At 44.1% G+C, this 18128-nt stretch overlaps 1 protein-coding gene across 2 annotated transcripts in view; it reads left to right on the top strand.

Annotated features, from left to right (window-relative positions):
- Nucleotides 1-18128, top strand: part of ssh1a (slingshot protein phosphatase 1a) — a 151652-nt gene that overhangs the window by 62578 nt on the left and 70946 nt on the right. The window contains exon 1 of one of the 2 annotated variants that reach the window (XM_060906784.1): nucleotides 9285-9514. The exons of the other annotated variant lie outside the window; for it this stretch is intronic. Within the exon in view, the coding sequence (XP_060762767.1) occupies nucleotides 9414-9514 (101 nt within the window). The 5' untranslated portion in view covers nucleotides 9285-9413. Of the gene's footprint in view, nucleotides 1-9284; nucleotides 9515-18128 lie in introns of those variants that run through there. 2 annotated transcript variants of the gene reach the window in all.

Genomic DNA, 18128 nt, shown 5'->3' with positions numbered 1-18128 from the left:
AGTTGTTGCCCCATTTCACAGGTTCTACCTACAGAATTTATTCAGCTGTATTTACACACGTTTTGTAGGGGTTGGATTCTCAGATACCCCTTTTCCATCAAAGGGATAAGGAATAGGTTCTTCGCCCAGTGCCATTCAGGATTCTCTGAACCTTGGTGCCAGCGAGCCAACCAGTCTGCATTTTCACCAGTTTTGAGCAGAGCTGTTGGAATAAAGGATGCGTCATGAATGGAGGGCATTGTACAACGGGAGTAAACGGTAGTAGCAAGATGGCGGTGCTCATTGATTGATTACCTGCGAGCATTTGTTCCATTATTGCAGGTATTTGTTTTCATTCCGTTTTTTTTCTGGAGATGTATCATTTTCCGTTGTGTTCTGCTTCGTCTCAAAACTAACGACACGCCCACTGATGTCATCACAGTTTTGCTGGAAAAACTAGCTGTATTTTGGTTTCAGCTGGAAACCAATGTTTTAGGTTCTGAGCCAGTTTATTTTTTGTCTAAATGCTCAGAATGGTTCAAAATTTGGTGCAAGAACCGGAATGACCCTATTCCCTGTTGGTTGAAAAGGGGAAAGAGTGGACCTGACCATCGCATCTTGCCAACCTCATCTGTAATTGCCCCTAGACGAGTTAAGCCAAGAAGGCCTTTATTTGTCACATGTACACTCAAGCACAAACTTAAGCACACAGTGAAATTTAACGCATCTGAAGCAGTGAACACACGCATGCACACACAAGTGAGCAATGAGCACACACACATACATACCCAGAGCAGTGGGCAGCTACACTACAGCGCCCAGGGAGCAGCTGTGGGTTAGGTGCCTTTGATCAAGGGCACGTTCAGCCCAACCTTAGGTCATGGCTGTCCCATGTTAACCTAACCATATGCAGGGCTCGAAATTCGCGGTGGTCCGGTCGCCCGAGGCGACTTAATTTTTCATTTGGCGGGTAATTCCTGTCACTAGCCAGCCCGGCTGGCTAGTTGAAAATAAAAAATATATATATAAAGCGAAGATTCAGACACGCCATCAACTAAAGCCGCCACATATTAAGCGCGTGCCGTGTCTGTGTTAATTGATGTGTTTATCGGCAGGACGGAAAATACCGAAGAATTCCGAATCACATCGTGTACGAGTCAGGCTGTCAGTTTTTTCACTACTGCGCATGCATATAACGCATCTCGTTGAATATCACGGTAATCACGTGTAGTATTGGACCAGGTGGGCGGAGCACAGAAACACAGCAGGCCAGAACTGAGTTCTCAATGAACTATTTATTGCTAGCTTTTCAGCCTTTTATCACTTCCCAGCTGCGAGCGCGCGCGCGCACACACACACACGTGTTCTGGTTGGGGAGAGAGAGCTCCCTTTCTCTGCTCTCCTCTCCTTTTAAAGGGCGCAGTCACTGGGGAAGACACACAAACACAGGTTAATCCCCATCAGGTGCAATGATTCCACCACTTACCTTCCCTGACTCCGCCCTCCATTCACAGACCGATGCTTGGCCACGCCCCCGCTGCCATATCACGTTATCAAATTCAATAGATGTGGCCACATTATCGCCCATTTAAACACGTGTGTTTTTGTTGTTGTTTACATCTGCCAAAGCTACGTTGCGATGTAGAATTCTCTGAAAGGTGTACAGAAACCGCCAGAGACGGGGACAAAGCGACCTCGGTCTGAAGAGGAGAAACGACAAAGGACTTATAAGCAAACGTGGGAGCAGGGTAGGCCTTGGCTGCGATACGATTTTTATGGAATAATTAATTTTTTTCCAAGTTGATTCCTAGTCAATATGAAGCTCCTAATGCTTTCTCTCTCATAAATGGTTAAATACAGAAAGCATGTTGGACATATTTTGGGTGCTATAGTCATGATAGTAAGTATATTTGCTTTCAATACTCATACACCAAGTTTTCCAATAATTTTATTATTTCTTGATATTATATTATGGTGCTCTGTGTTGTTCTCATTTATGTATTTAACAACAGTATCAAAATACTCGGGTATTGAAATAAATGCACATTAGTCATGAACAATGGTAACTACTCTCTTTTGCGTTATTTTTGACAGAAGTAAAATTCATACATGAACAAATTTTGGCTAGTTAATTTTCTGTTTGGTGAGTTACTTTGGAAGGTAACTAGTCCGGCTGGGTGGTGAAAAAAAAAGAATTTCGAGCCCTGCATACTGTATGTCTTTGGACTGTACGGGGAAACCAGAGCACCCAGAGGAAACCCCTGCAGACACGGGGAGAACATGCAAACTCCACACAGAAAGATCCCCGGTGGCCACTGGGCTCGAACCCAGAACCTTCTTGCTGTGAGGCAACAATGCTGCCCACTACACCACCCTGAGTTATTGTCTTTATACTCTCAGGGTATTGTTTATCAGATGAGGAAAAACATGTAGTTTTCTGTGCACTATAGCTTGTGGAGGCTTGTTTTCTCTGGTTATCAAGGGCAGTTATTGTGTTATGACTAAAACAGTATTCTCAACAGTTCAGGCCTGATGTCAGCAAAGAGGGGGAAGTAGTTGGGAATCGCATCAGACCGTGGAAGTTTAGATACTAGCGATGTAATTTTGCACTCCAGTCACAGTTTGATTCAAGTCGATTCACAATACTGGTGCCATATTTTGGTTTAATTCAGATCTCTGAATATTTTGAACAAAATTTGAATGAAGGAGAAATGATGACTGAAAAAACCCACTTTTTTAAATTTTTGAATCGTAAATAATGCACAATGTGCGTTTTTGTCTGTATAAAACGAAATAAATTAAAAATCGCCATGAACAGAGGTTTAATATTGTAAACAAAATGTATTACAGGTTCACAACATTTTTTTAAAATAAATGAATGAATTCTCTCAAATCTTTTATTAAATATTCAATCAAAACCTCTGACTCAAAGTGAAGTGATCGAGCACCTGAGGATCATTTTAACTAAAAATAGAGATCCAAAGTCGGTTAAAATGGTCGACTTCTGCAGCCTGTTTCTGGGGCACTGTAGGTCACAGCAGACACAGTGTGGTGAAGTTGTTGTTGTTGTTGTTTCTTTCAATAACTGTCATGATCTGTCCCGAACTTCCACTCTGGAGATTTACTATCTCCCAGTTCAGCGCAATCCGGATCCGGGACGGGACTTCCATCTTGCTGGCATTCACTTCCTGGTCTGCTCTACTGTGTATAAATAGGCCATTCTCAGAAAGGGACTTTGCCAGAACGTCTTGTCTGTTTCTCACGTCGTCTCTTACCCCTTTTCCACCAAATCAGTTCCAGGGCTGGTTCGGGGCCAGTGCTGGTTCACAACTCGTTCAACTTGCGAACCAGCTGAGAACCAGTTTGCTTTTCCATAGCTCGGGGTGCTAATGGGAGCCACGTCATTACGTCGCTGTATACGTCAGTTACATCGCTGCATTTGCATAAACCTTGGCGCGAACATCGAAGCAACAACAACACGGAGAAGAGTGCCCCTTTTCCACCAAAGCAGTTCCAGGGCTGGTTCGGGGCCAGTGCTTAGTTTGGAACCGGGTTTTCTGTTTCCACTGACAAAGAACTGGCTCTGGGGCCAGAAAAACCGGTTCCAGGCTAGCACCAACTCTTTGCTGGGCCAGAGGAAAGAACCGCTTACGTCAGTGGGGGGGCGGAGTTGTTAAGACCAACAACAATCGCAAGACCGCGAAAGGTCGCCATTTTTAAGCGCCGAGAAGCAGCAGCTGTACAAACGCGAAGTCATCCATTATTGTTGTTGTTGCTTCTTCTTCTTCTTCTTCTTCTCCGTGTTGTTGTTGCTTTGATATTCGCGCCAATGTTTATGCAAACGCAGCAACGTAACTGACGTATACAGCGACGTAACGACGTGGCTCCCCTTAGCACCGCGAACTATGGAAAAGCAAACTGGTTCTCAGCTGGCTCGCAAGTTGAACGAGTTGTGAACCAGCACCAGCACTGGCCCCGAACCAGCCCTGGAACTGATTTGGTGGAAAAGGGGTAGAAGAAGCAGCAACAACAACAATAATAATGGATGACTGCTGCTTTACTGCATCCATGATATCTCGTCGCTTATTTAAAAATGGCGCCCTCTCACGGTCTTGCTATTGTTGTTGGTCTTAACAACTCCGCCCTCCCCGCTGACAAAGAGCTGGTGCTACCCTGGAACCGGTTTTTTCTGGCCCAGAGCCAGTTCTTTGTCAGTGGAAACAGAAAACCCGGTTCCAAACTAAGCACTGGCCCCGAACCAGCCCTGGAACTGATTTGGTGGAAAAGGGGTATCTGTGCCATTTTTTTGCTTCCTGTATTTTTGCTCTCTGTTTTGCCTAGTCTTAGCCACAGTTTTTTGCACTCACGTTTTGTCAGAACTATTTTTCATGTTTTTTCATATTAGCACTTTGTCTACCTTGTGGTTGTCTGGATTATTTTTGTTCGTTGACTCTTTTTGGACTTTAATTAAATAATTTTTTATTCATTGGATTTTCTGGTTTGTGTTCTGCTGTTGGATCCCAACTCACCACATCTTGCCACCCTTAACAATAATGGCACATCTGGAAATGTTTTATTCCTTTTATACTACAACAATTTGCCAATGACGGCAGTGTTTTATTTGTGAAGTAACATACTTTTTATCTATTTCTAGTTACATTTAATGTTATGGAATGTCAGCAAAACAAACAGGTTCCTGTTATCACGTCTATGATAGTAGCTTGAAATGGAAGCCATGAAACATGACCCTTTGAATGAACTGTCACGATGGAAATGATTAGTTCATTTCTAATTGTCAGTGTTTTAGGACAAGCACGTTAATATACGCTGCAGTACTGTCCGGTCCGAGCGGCTGTTATAGAGAATCAGTCAACGCCACCTGAGCAATCAGAAGCGAGAATTCAACAGAGCTGTGGTATAAAAAGTTTGATTTAACTTTGTAGGTGAAAAACTATCCCAAAACGTTAAGGCAGTGAAGATTTGTTGCGCGATCACTCTCCGACGTAATGCAGTTCTGCGTCAAATTTATGATCTTGACCCTGACCACGACCACTGAACTGAAGTTTAAAAATAATTTTTAAAAATCTCTCTGTGAAATGAGAAATCTGTCCCTGGAGAGGAGGATGCAGTGTGTGTGTGTGAGAGATGGAGTATAAATAAATGTTGCTGGATATTCAGATTGGCCTGAACTGCTGGAACGGAGTCTCACAGGGTGCAGTCAAACGACTCATGACTCAGGAGCAACACAACAATCCTGTCCAATGGTGATGCTCCGAGCAGATTAGACATCTGACAGACGCGCGCAGTTCAGGGAAGCTATATTATTGTGAAACTCCAAACTCATCCAGACTAAGGCCATCCTTAAAAAAAATCCGTTTCCTGTCCACCGGGTGAGCAAAAAAATTTTCAGTCGGGAGGGAGGGATTTTTTTTTTTTAATATATGGATGGATAAGAAATCGCAATGCTGTTTGCTTTTTCTTTCAGTACTTTTTTATTACAAAAGCAGGCACATTTAATAAAATATGACAGTTTAATCAACTGAAACTTGTACAAAAACTTTAAGTTAGCATTTTAAATGCTGACTGCAACATTTGCAAAACTTTTACAAAGGTACTTAAAATGTCCGACACACGGACTTTTTGTAGTTCTAAATCGAGCGTTAGGCCTAGTTCGGATGAAATTACACTATTAAAATGATCACTGAATATTTGTTTTTCTGAATCTTTACTATGTTGTTGTTGGCTAGAATACCATTTTGCGATTTCACACTGAAGCAAATGTTTGAAAACTCCGGATCTCCTTCCTTCATGGTGGCTGCCATTTTTTTGTGCCGCACGGCGCATGCGCAGAGCTGATTCAGTTCTATATTCTGCGCGGAATGCAGGGCTTTCCACAAGCGCCGCTGCCGGCCATACAGCCGACTGCACAATCAAGTCCAGCCGGCTACTTTAATGACTTATTTTTGTAGCCCACAGGCTCGAAATATTAATTTTTGATTTTAATAAAATTAAATGTTTATCTAACGGACTGACAATAATGTCAAACTGAACCGCACTCATTTAAGTTGTGATTCGCGCTGTTTGTACCGATAATAACCACAAATTCCCCGCCGACTTCGTTGATCAAGGGAGAGTAACTCATCCGCGGCCCCGACATGCGGTGTGTGTGCGCGCGCACTCGGCGGAGGCAGTAGTGTGTCGGGGCCGTTGGAGGGAACAGAAGCAGAGATAACGCTTATTTTGTCTCCGGTAAACCAGTCTTCTCTCGTTCAATTACGTGCTGGCATCAAAAGACACCGTTGGTTGTAAATGAAACCAAACTGAGTGGTTGGAGTGTATTTTCATACACAAATGGAGAAATGTTCGCTGAGTGTTTAATTGTGTAGCCGCCACTGAAGACCGTTGTCGTTAATTCATAGCATGCTCAGTTGCGTGAATGTGTCATGCACCGAAAATAAGAGATTTACAAGCCAGGAACGCCTCATGATGCAATACGCAAGAAAAGAAAGAAGATTTACTGCTGTTTTACTTTGTATTTGAGTAAAGTGAATAAATAAATGGTCTGTGGAAAATGCATTTAATCCTGGGAACTGCGTGCACAGGAGTTTTTGTGTTTACACCCCCCCCCCGGCTGGCTACTTATTTGTCATGGCTGGCTAGTATGAGCCTTAGTGGAAAGCCCTGGGAATGCGGAAATGTCAAGTTCGATTTTAGATGTACGAACCTGAAAAAAATGTCGAAAAACCGGCGTTAAAAAAAATTTTCAACCGCACAAACGGCACTCACCCGGCCGGTGGACCGGAAACAGAACATTTTTTAATAATGACCTAAAGACTTTCCCGTGTTGGAAAGCTTTAAAAACAGCTGTATCTCTGATAGTGTTGTAGTCAAGCCACTAAACCTCAAGTCTGAGTCCAGTCTCAAGTCCCCAGTGTTCAAGTCATTAAAGGAAATTTCGAGTCGAGTCCAAGACTCCAACAGCGCCATTTGACGGTGGCTGTTGCTGCCTTTATGTGAAAGCATCTCTGCTACTGTGTTGGACTAACGTTACTGCTCGACTGCCCCATTTTAGTTACAGATAAAAGGCTTGTTCATCGCTCAACAAGCTCCGCCCACTATCTTCAGGGCAAACAACATGGGAGAGGGTTAACGCTAGCGAGTTCATCACTCAGCAAGCCCCCGCTATCAACAGAGCAATGAACACAGCATGTCACTTCCTTGTTTGGGTGGAGTCTCGCCAAATGACGATTGAAGTTCGAGGTTGTCCCTGTCGTCTCCTCAATAGTTCTTCTACATACGGAACACACAGCAGTGCATTTTTTTCACACTGCACAAGAAGTCTGTATCAGCAAAGCGGACAATCCTAGGGGCTTTACTATGGCATGTTACAAAAAAAAAGAAAATCCAAGTCCTCGTCTCCAATTTACGAGTCCAAATGCAGTTAATGTCCGAGTCCACGTCTGAGTCATCAGTGCTCAAGTCGAGTCATTGAGTCCTTAAAATTAGGGCACGAGTCGGACTCAAGTCCAGGTCCTGGACTTGAGTACTACAAGCCTGATCTCTCTGACACTGGAGACTCCTTCCAAAATGTGAAATAAAAGTCTCACCATGTCAGCAATTATCCCTGTGTACATTATGACCTCCGCCAAGGAGGTTATGTTTTCGGTAGCGTTGGTTTGTTTGTTGGTTTGTCTGTTAGCAACATTACGGAAAATGTTATGAACGGATTGCTCTGAAATTTTTTTTCCAGAGGTGTGACTGGGCACAAGTAACAATCCATTAAATTTTGGCGGTGATCCGGATCACCTTCTGGATCCCGGATTTTTTTTAAAGGATTCTTGGCGGAGGTCTGCGCTCTCCGAGTGCTTTTCTAGTTACTATTAGGATTAGCTTCTATAGTGTAAATATAATGTAAATAATTTTAATTACAACTGCAAATTAATCAACACCTCCCGAGTAATCAGAATGGAGAAATTTGAAATATTGCTGACTAAATTATCAATAATACATCAATGTACATGTGCTGAATGTCTATAGCATATTTAATGTAGTATTTTGCCATGCAGTTTGGAATGAAACCCCAGTAAACGGTGAAAGTTATGATACCTGACTCCGTGGCGTGTGCTCATACTCATAGTCTCTCGACGGCGTGATCCTGTCAGAACTCCTGCATTGTGCACCTGCCCTTAGGTTACAACAAGGCAGGAGCGGTCACGCTGAGCAGGAGCACAAAAACAAGAACAACGTCCTGCTTACGTAGCAGAACAAATGGAGGTCATTAAGCGGCGGTTGCAGTAATGTGCTTTGTCCTACGAGTCGTTCACCTCGGAGTTAATAGTTATAGGGCTGTGCACGATTAGGATCGAGTTTATAATCACTCGCGCAAAATTCATATTCCTGTACGGTATAATATAAGGAATAAAACATTCCCACTTCATTGATGGAGTGGCGTCGTCTTACTTTACAGATGATTATTTTTCTATTACAGCCCGTTTTATTCTGCTTATCCCACAGCAGTTTGATAAGAATTACAATTCTTTTATGAAGTCAAGAACACATTCTATTTTTCATTCATTTATGGTTATATTTAACGCTATCACTTACATTATAGCAGCTATAAATGTCCATTCCTTCATCTTTTGCTTCTCTCTCTCTCAGCTCCTGCTTAACCTCAATGCAGTCTTATCTGTGTGTGAGAGAGAGAGAGAGAGAGCAGCAGGACAGAGCTTTCCTCTCTGCTGACAGGCAAATTACTGAACATTTCTTTCACGACTCGTTTGTTTTACTCCTGCATTCTGGGAAACTCCTCCTATGTCTTTGTGTGCTAAAGAGATTTAGTGGCACCTGTAGTCTGGACCCTAAAAGCAGGCAGCCGTCCAGACGTCTCGTGTTCTCTGAGGCTGAGAAGATCACTAAAGAATTCTTTCAGTTGGCTGGTTATTTTTCCCCCCCCCTTCATCTGGGTGAAGTGAACTCAGAAGTGAGTGCTGCTTTTTTTAACGCAGGACAATGTTCTGCTCTCTGTGCGTGCTACAGTAAATCCAGGAAGTCTCTGTATTTGGACTTCTCGCTTAGAAAGACTCTGAGAACCCTATTGGATTTTCTTTACACTGCCAGATCAGCACTCACTCACTCACTCGCTCGGCCCACCTCAGGCTTCGGGGTGGAGATTCCACCAGTCAGTCAGGCTAAAGACAGCAAAGCAGGTTTATCTTCCTGTCCTGCTATTGAGAGAGAGAGAGGGAGAAGGAGGGGGTATGAGGGAGGAGTGACAACACATTCCCAGCCTACAAGGAACTTGCTCAAGCAGGAACACACTCTCTCACTCACACACACACACACACACACACACACTGTCTCTGTTTCCGACTCTCTGGTCCATCTCTCTCGCCGTCTTGTGGGCTGCGTGTTTGGAGCTGCAGCAGTCCAGCAGGATGCACCTGGCACTGGACTGGCACCGGCGGGTCACGCTCACCACCATGCTGCCGTACTTCGTGGAGAACGCTGTGCTCACACAGCGTGAGATCTACCGCATGTGAGTTAAGAGATGTTCAAGGACTGTGCAAAGCTCTTCAGCACCTTCATTCTTATGTCTTTGTTGTTTTTCAGGTCATCTCTGTTACTGCCTTCATATTTAACATTTTCCATTTTCCAAAAAGTGTAGCAGATTGTACGTCGTTAAATAAAGTGACGTGTTGATATATGGAGGCTTTTATCTGAAAAAAATCTTGAAGCCAAGGTTTCCAGAAGAACTATGGCAGGTTCTCCAAGATGTTGGAAAAACTAATCAGATTTCTCATTAAACGGAGCCACAGTGTACCACGGATACAGTTTTAATACTGATTTATATGCAGTATGTAGAAATGGATCTTTTTGCATTTTGTTATTTTTGAAGTGTTGTATGGAATGTCTGGACACTGTACATGGGTGAATCCAGGGACTATCCTGGGAATGCTGGGTGCGAGGCGGGAGAACACCCTGGATGGGATATGAATTCATTGGCAGGAACCATGTCTCGAGTCCCCAGTGTTCAAGTCCGAGTCAAGTCCAAGTCATTTAAAGAAAATTTCAAGTCGAGTCCGCTATTGATCCGAGTCAACTCCGAGAACAAGACTCCAACCGCACCATTTGATGGTGGCTGTTGCTGCCTTTATGTGAAAGCGTCTCTGCTACGGTGTTGGACTAATGTTCCTGCTTGACTGCCCCATTTTAGTTAACAGGCTACAGATAAAAAGCTTGTTCATCACTCAGCAAGCCCCGCCCACTATCAACAGGGCAAATAACATGAGAGAGGGTTAACACTAGCTAGTTCATCAGCCAGCAAGCAAGCCCCGCTATCGACAGGACAATGAACATAGCGGGTCACTTCCTTCTCTGGGTGGAGTCTTGCCAAATGACAAGTGAAGTTCGAGAAATCTGTATAAGCAAAGCGGACAATCCTGGGGCGTTCTGTCCAGGCATTTTAGCGCCATTAACGTTAGTTTGTTCCTGAACATGACGTATGAACCAGGTGAATGTGCATTCTCTTGCACGAAATTAGTTTAAAAACTAGAAAAGCACTCGGAGAGCGCAGACCTCCGCCAAGAATCTTTTAAAAAAAATCCGGGATCCAGAAGGTGATCCGGATCACCGCCAAAATTTAATGGATTGTTACTTGTGTCCAGTCACACCTGAGCAATTCCAGCGTTATGGACGTGACACTTGAACTCAAAATGGCAACAAATGACCCAGTGCATGTTTTATTGTCTCCCAGTATTTAAACAGGTGTTGCATATTTTAAGGCTGTACCATACTGGAGAAGCGATAGAACAAGAACAATTCCCATAGTACATCTAGGGCATGCCAGAAAATGCCAATAAAAGATGCGTTATGGATGTGACAGAAAAAGTATCACTTTTCTTGGGTGACTGTACATTTTTATCAAACTCTGTGAAATTGTAAACCTAATGTCGAAATGGAGATATCCATTTGATAGAGGGGTCCAAGGTGAATATTAAAAAATCTTTGTTTAAAATATTTTGTATTTCATGCAGAGTTTCGGAAGGAAAAGTCAGCGTTATGGATGTGACGAAATTCCGTTATGGATGTGACGCGTCTGAAATAGACATGGTATATGTTTAGAAAATCAGCAATTTAACCACCATAACCCTTTGAAAAACTCTCTACATATCAGCTAAAACTATCAAAGTTCTTAAATAATATTTAGGATGGCTATTGTTTTGCTGTTTTGTGGATTTTAGCAGACATTTCTGTGGCTTGTGGCAATAATATAGAATTGTACATGATCAAAGTTGATTTTAGCTTGGGGTTTACATTATAAGAAAGAAAGACTGACAGTGACATATTAGGTTGGTTACAAATTGGTTCAACTTATTCACATCTGTAAAATACAGGCCTGGGTGATATCTCTGGGAGTGGTTTTGATGTATTACATGTTGCTTTATTTTTGCATGGTGAGGTTGACATTTACATGGAATTGCCCACCTCTGGAAAAATTTTCAGAGCAATCCGTTCATAACTTTTGCCATAATGTTGCTAACAGACCAACCAACAAACAAACAAATCAACACTACCGAAAACATAACCTCCTTGGCGGAGGTAATGAATGTAGCTATACACTACCGTTCAAAAGTTTGGGGTCACCCAGACAATTCTGTGTTTTCCATGAAAGGTCACACTTTTATTTACCACCATAAGTTGTAAAATGAATAGAAAATATAGTCAAGACATTTTTCTGGCCATTTTGAGCATTTAATCGACCCCACAAATGTGATGCTCCAGAAACTCAATCTGCTCAAAGGAAGGTCAGTTTTATAGCTTCTCTAAAGAGCTCAACTGTTTTCAGCTGTGCTAACATGATTGTACAAGGGTTTTCTAATCCTCCATTAGCCTTCTGAGGCAATGAGCAAACACATTGTACCATTAGAACACTGGAGTGAGAGTTGCTGGAAATGGGCCTCTATACACCTATGGAGATATTGCACCAAAAACCAGACACTTGCAGCTAGAATAGTCATTTACCACATTAGCAATGTATAGAGTGGATTTCTGATTAGTTTAAAGTGATCTTCATTGAAAAGAACAGTGCTTTTCTTTCAAAAATAAGGACATTTCAAAGTGACCCCAAACTTTTGAACGTTAGCTATAAATATCTCCTCTCATCTCATTATCTCTAACCGCTTTATCCTGTTCTACAGGGTCGCAGGCAAGCTGGAGCCTATCCCAGCTGACTACGGGCGAAAGGCGGGGTACACCCTGGACAAGTCTCCAGGTCATCACAGGGCTGACACATAGACACAGACAACCATTCACACTCGGACACGGGGAGAACATGCAAACTCCACACAGAAAGGCCCTCGCCGGCCCCGGGGCTCGAACCCAGGACCTTCTTGCTGTGAGGCGACAGCGCTAACCACTACACCACCGTGCCGCCAGCTATAAATATCTTATGCCAAATTATTATGGCATGTTACAAAAAATAAAGAAAAAATCTGAGTCCTGGTCTCCAATTTACGAGTCCGAATGCAGTTAATGCACGAATCCGAGTCGTCAGTGCTCAAGTCCAAGTTGAGTCACGAGTCCTTAAAATCAGGGCACGAGTCAGACTTGAGTCCGAGTCCTGGACTTGAGTACTACAAGCCTGCAGTTCAGCTTTGAGTATGCTTTTGGTAGGTTGGAGGAAATTAGAGAAGATAGAAGAAACCTACATGGACATGAGAAACTCAAAGAATAACCCGAGGTCATGAGTAGACCAGGAACTCTGGAGTAGTAGAAGCAAGGAAGCACGCAGAGAACATGTTACACATGAGGATTTCAGATGTGCAAGCACTTGAGACACGTGTACCACCTTTCCCTTGCTCATATGGTGCACACTTTGCTCGTGAGTTCATTTTTTAGACTTTGAGGATGGCGATAAGAAGTACGGCTGTGATTGGTCACGCTCAACCCATACGCCTTCTTCTGGAAACAGAACTTGATCTCATTTACAGTATAATTCCCAAAATGCTGGAGATGAAAGAGATGCTTTAATGTTCGCTACAACTACAGCTCTGTCCTTTGGCTCAGTTTAGCAGCTCTGACCTAAAAAAAAATGTTGCAGCTCAAAATTCATGTCAGGTTTGGTAACCTTCTTGCAGCCAAGTTGATTCAGAGTCGAAACGCAGTAGAGTTCACGTGGAAGTTCACTGAGATCACCTTCCTCAGACATTTTCAGATCAGTTTAATTGACATCCGAGTCAAATTGCCGAGTTCAGAATCGCCTCAAGAACCGCACTGAGGAGGTAAAAGCATCAAGGTTCTATTGAAATGGACTAAGCGGCGCACATGCGAAAGCATCTTTCAGCTCATTTGTCGTTGAATGATGTGACAATACAGCTGCGTCATTGCCTTGTGAACTGACATGGCTTTATAAATGAATATACGGAAAGGTTGGACAGAATCAAGTGCACAGTCATAACAGTCACGTATTGTGAAAAACTACTTGCGTGTCAACACACTACAAACACACGTTTGAAATCTCTCTCTGGAGAAAGTTTCTGACCCGAGGCGTGCTTTGTGAGCGAGCTGCATTGAGAATGAGGGCATTGTGGAACGAAGCCTGGGCATTTACCACATCAGAAAGCGTTCATTGTGAGAATACTTTGTGCTGTTTTAATAGCAGTGATGCTTTCAGTGACGTGACGTTTAGTGGAACAACAGTCCTGCTGATTGTGAGGTCTGTTTGAGTTTTGATCAGCACACCCGTTGGATGATGGATGCGAGTGTGGATTATCAACAAATTAAGTCGCTTCTTGTTATCACTTGGATAAATTAAGCTGCCATTGTTTCTTGTTTCCATTTTTCAGAGAAAATGCAAGGTCAAATCCCAGGGTACCCCGAAAGAGAGAACTGGGGACTTGAGCCTTTCTAGCAGCATGCTAGCTTTCTGTTCCGACAGGGGACTTTGACTTCTCGGACATTTTCGATCAGTAAAAACAGTCTGTTATAAGTGGGGCTGTAGTACTTGAGACCAGTCTTGGTCTTAAAGTGCCATTCCACCATTGGATGTGTTCTTTGGCATAAAATACAATATATTTTATGACAACATGACTAGACAGGGCGGCACGGTGGTGTAGTGGTTAGCGCTGTCGCCTCACAGCAAGAAGGTCCTGGGTTCGAGCCCCGGGGCCGGCGAGGGCCTTTCTGTGTGGAGTTTGCATGTTCTCCCCATGTCCGTGTGGGTTTCCTCCGGGTGCTCCGGTTTCCCCCACAGTCCAAAGACATGCAGGTTAGGTTAACTGGTGACTCTAAATTGACCGTAGGTGTGAATGTGAGTGTGAATGGTTGTCTGTGTCTATGTGTCAGCCCTGTGATGACCTGGCGACTTGTCCAGGGTGTACCCCGCCTTTCACCTGCAGTCAGCTGGGATAGGCTCCAGCTCGCCTGCGACCCTGTAGAAGGATAAAGCGGCTAGAGATAATGAGATGAGATGACTAGACAGAGAAATCTTTTAGCTTCAAAATGATATATCAAATATAATTTTTGACAACGAGAAGTATATTAATTTTGCGACCAAAGTCACCTACCCTTTTAATTTCCGCGCGGTAGTGAAACGTGATGTCATCGGCAGGTTCCCCTTCTTGTGTACCACGTCACGTGTGACGTGGCACAGATTATCAGCAATGGCGGATAGAACACGATTTCCACTTGTCGATTGCTGTGCCGATATTCACCATCGACCGTCTCCTTTGGGTATCACTTGCTATTTTCCTTCGCTTCTTTTCCGAAGCTGACAATCGCGTTCTATCCGCCATTGCTGATAATCTGCGCCACGTCACACATGACGTGGTACACAAGAAGGGGAACCTGCCGATGACATCACGTTTCACTACCGCGCGGAAATTAAAAGGGTAGGTGACTTTGGTCGCAAAATTAATATACTTGTCGTTGTCAAAAAATTATGTTTGATATACCATTTTGAAGCTAAAAGATTTCTCTGTCTAGTCATGTTGTCATAAAATATATTGTATTTTATGCCACAAAAATACATCCAATGGTGGAATGGCACTTTAAGACCACTTTTTGAAGGTCTCGTCTTGGACTTGACTGCATTTTTGCTCTTGTCTCAGTCTCAACCATAGAGACTCTGGATTTTATTTCAAGACCGGTCAAGAACACAACTGCGGGGATTTCACTGAATTGCCTGTGCATTATCTGATTTGCTTCAAATGCTACCAATAATGTGATTCATTGCGAATTCGAAATTTTCCTTACTGTTAACTGCTGTCACCCGTCCCCCAACCCCCTTCACACACACTGGTCTGGTCCTTGCATTGACTGACTTGTTCTCTCCCTGCTTTAGTCTTAGTCTTGACTTGGTCTCAACCCCTCAAAGTCTTGGTCTTGTCTCAATCTTGATACCCTCTGGTCCTGGTCATGACTTGGGCCCAATCCCAATTCTAATTTCTACCCCTACCCCTCCCCCTTCCCCTCCGCCTTCCCCTTGGCCCTTCCCCTTGAAACTGAGCTACAAGGGATAGGGCTTGAAATTCAACCCTTACGTATTGGGATAGCCCTTCAACGATCGCATACGTCATCGCGTACCTCCGTCAGCGTTTACGTTAGCAAAACGCGACGCGTCATTGGCTGCGACCAGCCGCTACAGTCAGAGCCAGAGGCAGAAATCTCTGCTGGCAGGGTGTGATTTGTTAACTAACACCACTGAATGGGATATCTTTGGCGCTTCGTGCACCACATCCGACAGAATGAGGTGTCAGAACACTCATGTAAACAATAAAAGCGAGAATAACAGAACAAAACGTACGCAGTAAAGCAACCGAAAACAATACTCACTCCCAAAGCTTTTTAGCAGCAGCTTGGATTTCAGAAATCGCTGCTCATTCTCAGCTCGAAAGCGAATCAAGCGGCGTGTTTCCTCTGGATAACAACTTAAAACACGTAAATAATGGAGAAAATACATTTATGACAATCTTTCGCCGCGGAAACCGCCATCTTTCTGAAATCCGCATGAAATCTCGCTGAAATCCGCATGGCATTGTGGGAAATCACTCAAACCCCTTCGTTCGGAGTCAGCTCCAGGAAAATCTCCGTTTGGAGGGGTACAGAAGCCCTACCCCTTCCCCTACCCCTCCGCGTTAACTGGGATTGGGATACCCCTACCCCTTCACGTGAACGCGCAAAATGGAGGGGAAGGGCCAAGGGGTTGGTCCAAGGGGTGAAATGGGATTCGGCCTTGGTCTCACTTTACATGGTCTTGACTACAACACTAGTTATAAGTCTGTTCTAAGACTAGTCTTGGGTTTCTGTGTGTGGACTATCATGACTGTGTTTTGCTGCTGGTGAGCAGGGCTGGGCAAACAATTCACACAGTTCTCCACAATGACACTGATTTTAGCTCCCGAGTGAAAGTGTTCTCTAAAGGTACAATGTCAAGAGATTGCTTGTTTGAATCCCTCTGACACCACAACCATCTGTCTCTGGGAGATCAAGGGAGCAAAATAGGTCTGTGCTGTCAGGGAGGGAGGGGTGGCTGGCATTCTCTTTCCCCTGTCAATTACAGTGACACTAGTGTCTGTCAGCTCATGCATACGGAAGTGGGCGGATAGCGCTTTCCTCCGATTGTGTTACGCCGCCTCCGAGCGTTGCATAGGCGGCAGTTCAAAAACATGCGGTTAGAGGAAGCACGCGATGACCTTCGCCTTCCTTGGTTGGTAGCTGTCGCGTGATGGGGGTGATCTGTCTGGTGGGTGGGAATTCTCCATATCTAGGTTAAGGAGGAAAATTAGGGGAAAATTTCAACCAAAAAAACCCACATTGATCGTGAAACATTGTAAAAAAACTGTCATCTCATCTCATTATCTCTAGCCGCTTTATCCTGTTCTACAGGGTCGCAGGCAAGCTGGAGCCTATCCCAGCTGACTACGGGCGAAAGGCGGGGTACACCCTGGACAAGTCGCCAGGTCATCACAGGGCTGACACATAGACACAGACAACCATTCACACTCACATTCACACCTACGCTCAATTTAGAGTCACCAGTTAACCTAACCTGCATGTCTTTGGACTGTGGGGGAAACCGGAGCACCCGGAGGAAACCCACGCGGACACGGGGAGAACATGCAAACTCCGCACAGAAAGGCCCTCGCCGGCCACGGGGCTCGAACCCTTTTTTTTTTTTTCTCTCTTCAGACTTTATTTATAATGAGGGTAGCACTAAATAGCGATGCTAATGAACTTGTGGCCCTCCCTAAAATAAATGCATACAATATAAACTATAAAACTATTTACACTAAATTACAATAAAAACAATACAATAATCATATTAATAGATATAAATAAGAAACAAATTATTATAAAATTATATTACAAAATGATATAAAAGACGCTGCTCAGGGCGGCACGGTGGTGTAGTGGTTAGCGCTGTCGCCTCACAGCAAGAAGGTCCGGGTTCGAGCCCCGTGGCCGGCGAGGGCCTTTCTGTGCGGAGTTTGCATGTTCTCCCCGTGTCCGCGTGGGTTTCCTCCGGGTGCTCCGGTTTCCCCCACAGTCCAAAGACATGCAGGTTAGGTTAACTGGTGACTCTAAATTGACCGTAGGTGTGAATGTGAGTGTGAATGGTTGTCTGTGTCTATGTGTCAGCCCTGTGATGACCTGGCGACTTGTCCAGGGTGTACCCCGCCTTTCGCCCGTAGTCGGCTGGGATAGGCTCCAGCTCGCCTGCGACCCTGTAGAACAGGATAAAGCGGCTAGAAATAATGAGATGAGATGAGATGAGACGCTGCTCAGAAAACGCCCGCTCTCTGAGAGATTCCTTAAAGGGCATAAGCTGTTCGATTCGCCTTGTAGAGAGAGGGGGAGTATTCCAAAGGCGGGTAGCAGAAGCAGAAAAAGTGCGCCCGCCTTCTGTCTGCCTTCTGTATTTCGGGCAGCGAAGATTAAGATCAGCATAGCGCGTGCGTCTTTTATTGACGTAGCTATTTAGAACAAGTTGCTCACTTAAAAAGGTAGGAACCCGGACCTTCTTGCTGTGAGGCGACAGCGCTAACCACTACACCACCGTGCCGCCCCTAAAAAACTATGAACAAACCCCCAAACGAGCACAAGTTCCATATGTTTTTAGCCTTTGGTAAAAAGAGTTGAGCAAAATCCTA

This window comes from Neoarius graeffei, chromosome 24 (genome assembly GCF_027579695.1).
Source record: "Neoarius graeffei isolate fNeoGra1 chromosome 24, fNeoGra1.pri, whole genome shotgun sequence".
Taxonomy (NCBI): Eukaryota; Metazoa; Chordata; class Actinopteri; order Siluriformes; family Ariidae; genus Neoarius; species Neoarius graeffei.
This window is presented reverse-complemented; position numbering and strand designations above follow the sequence as displayed.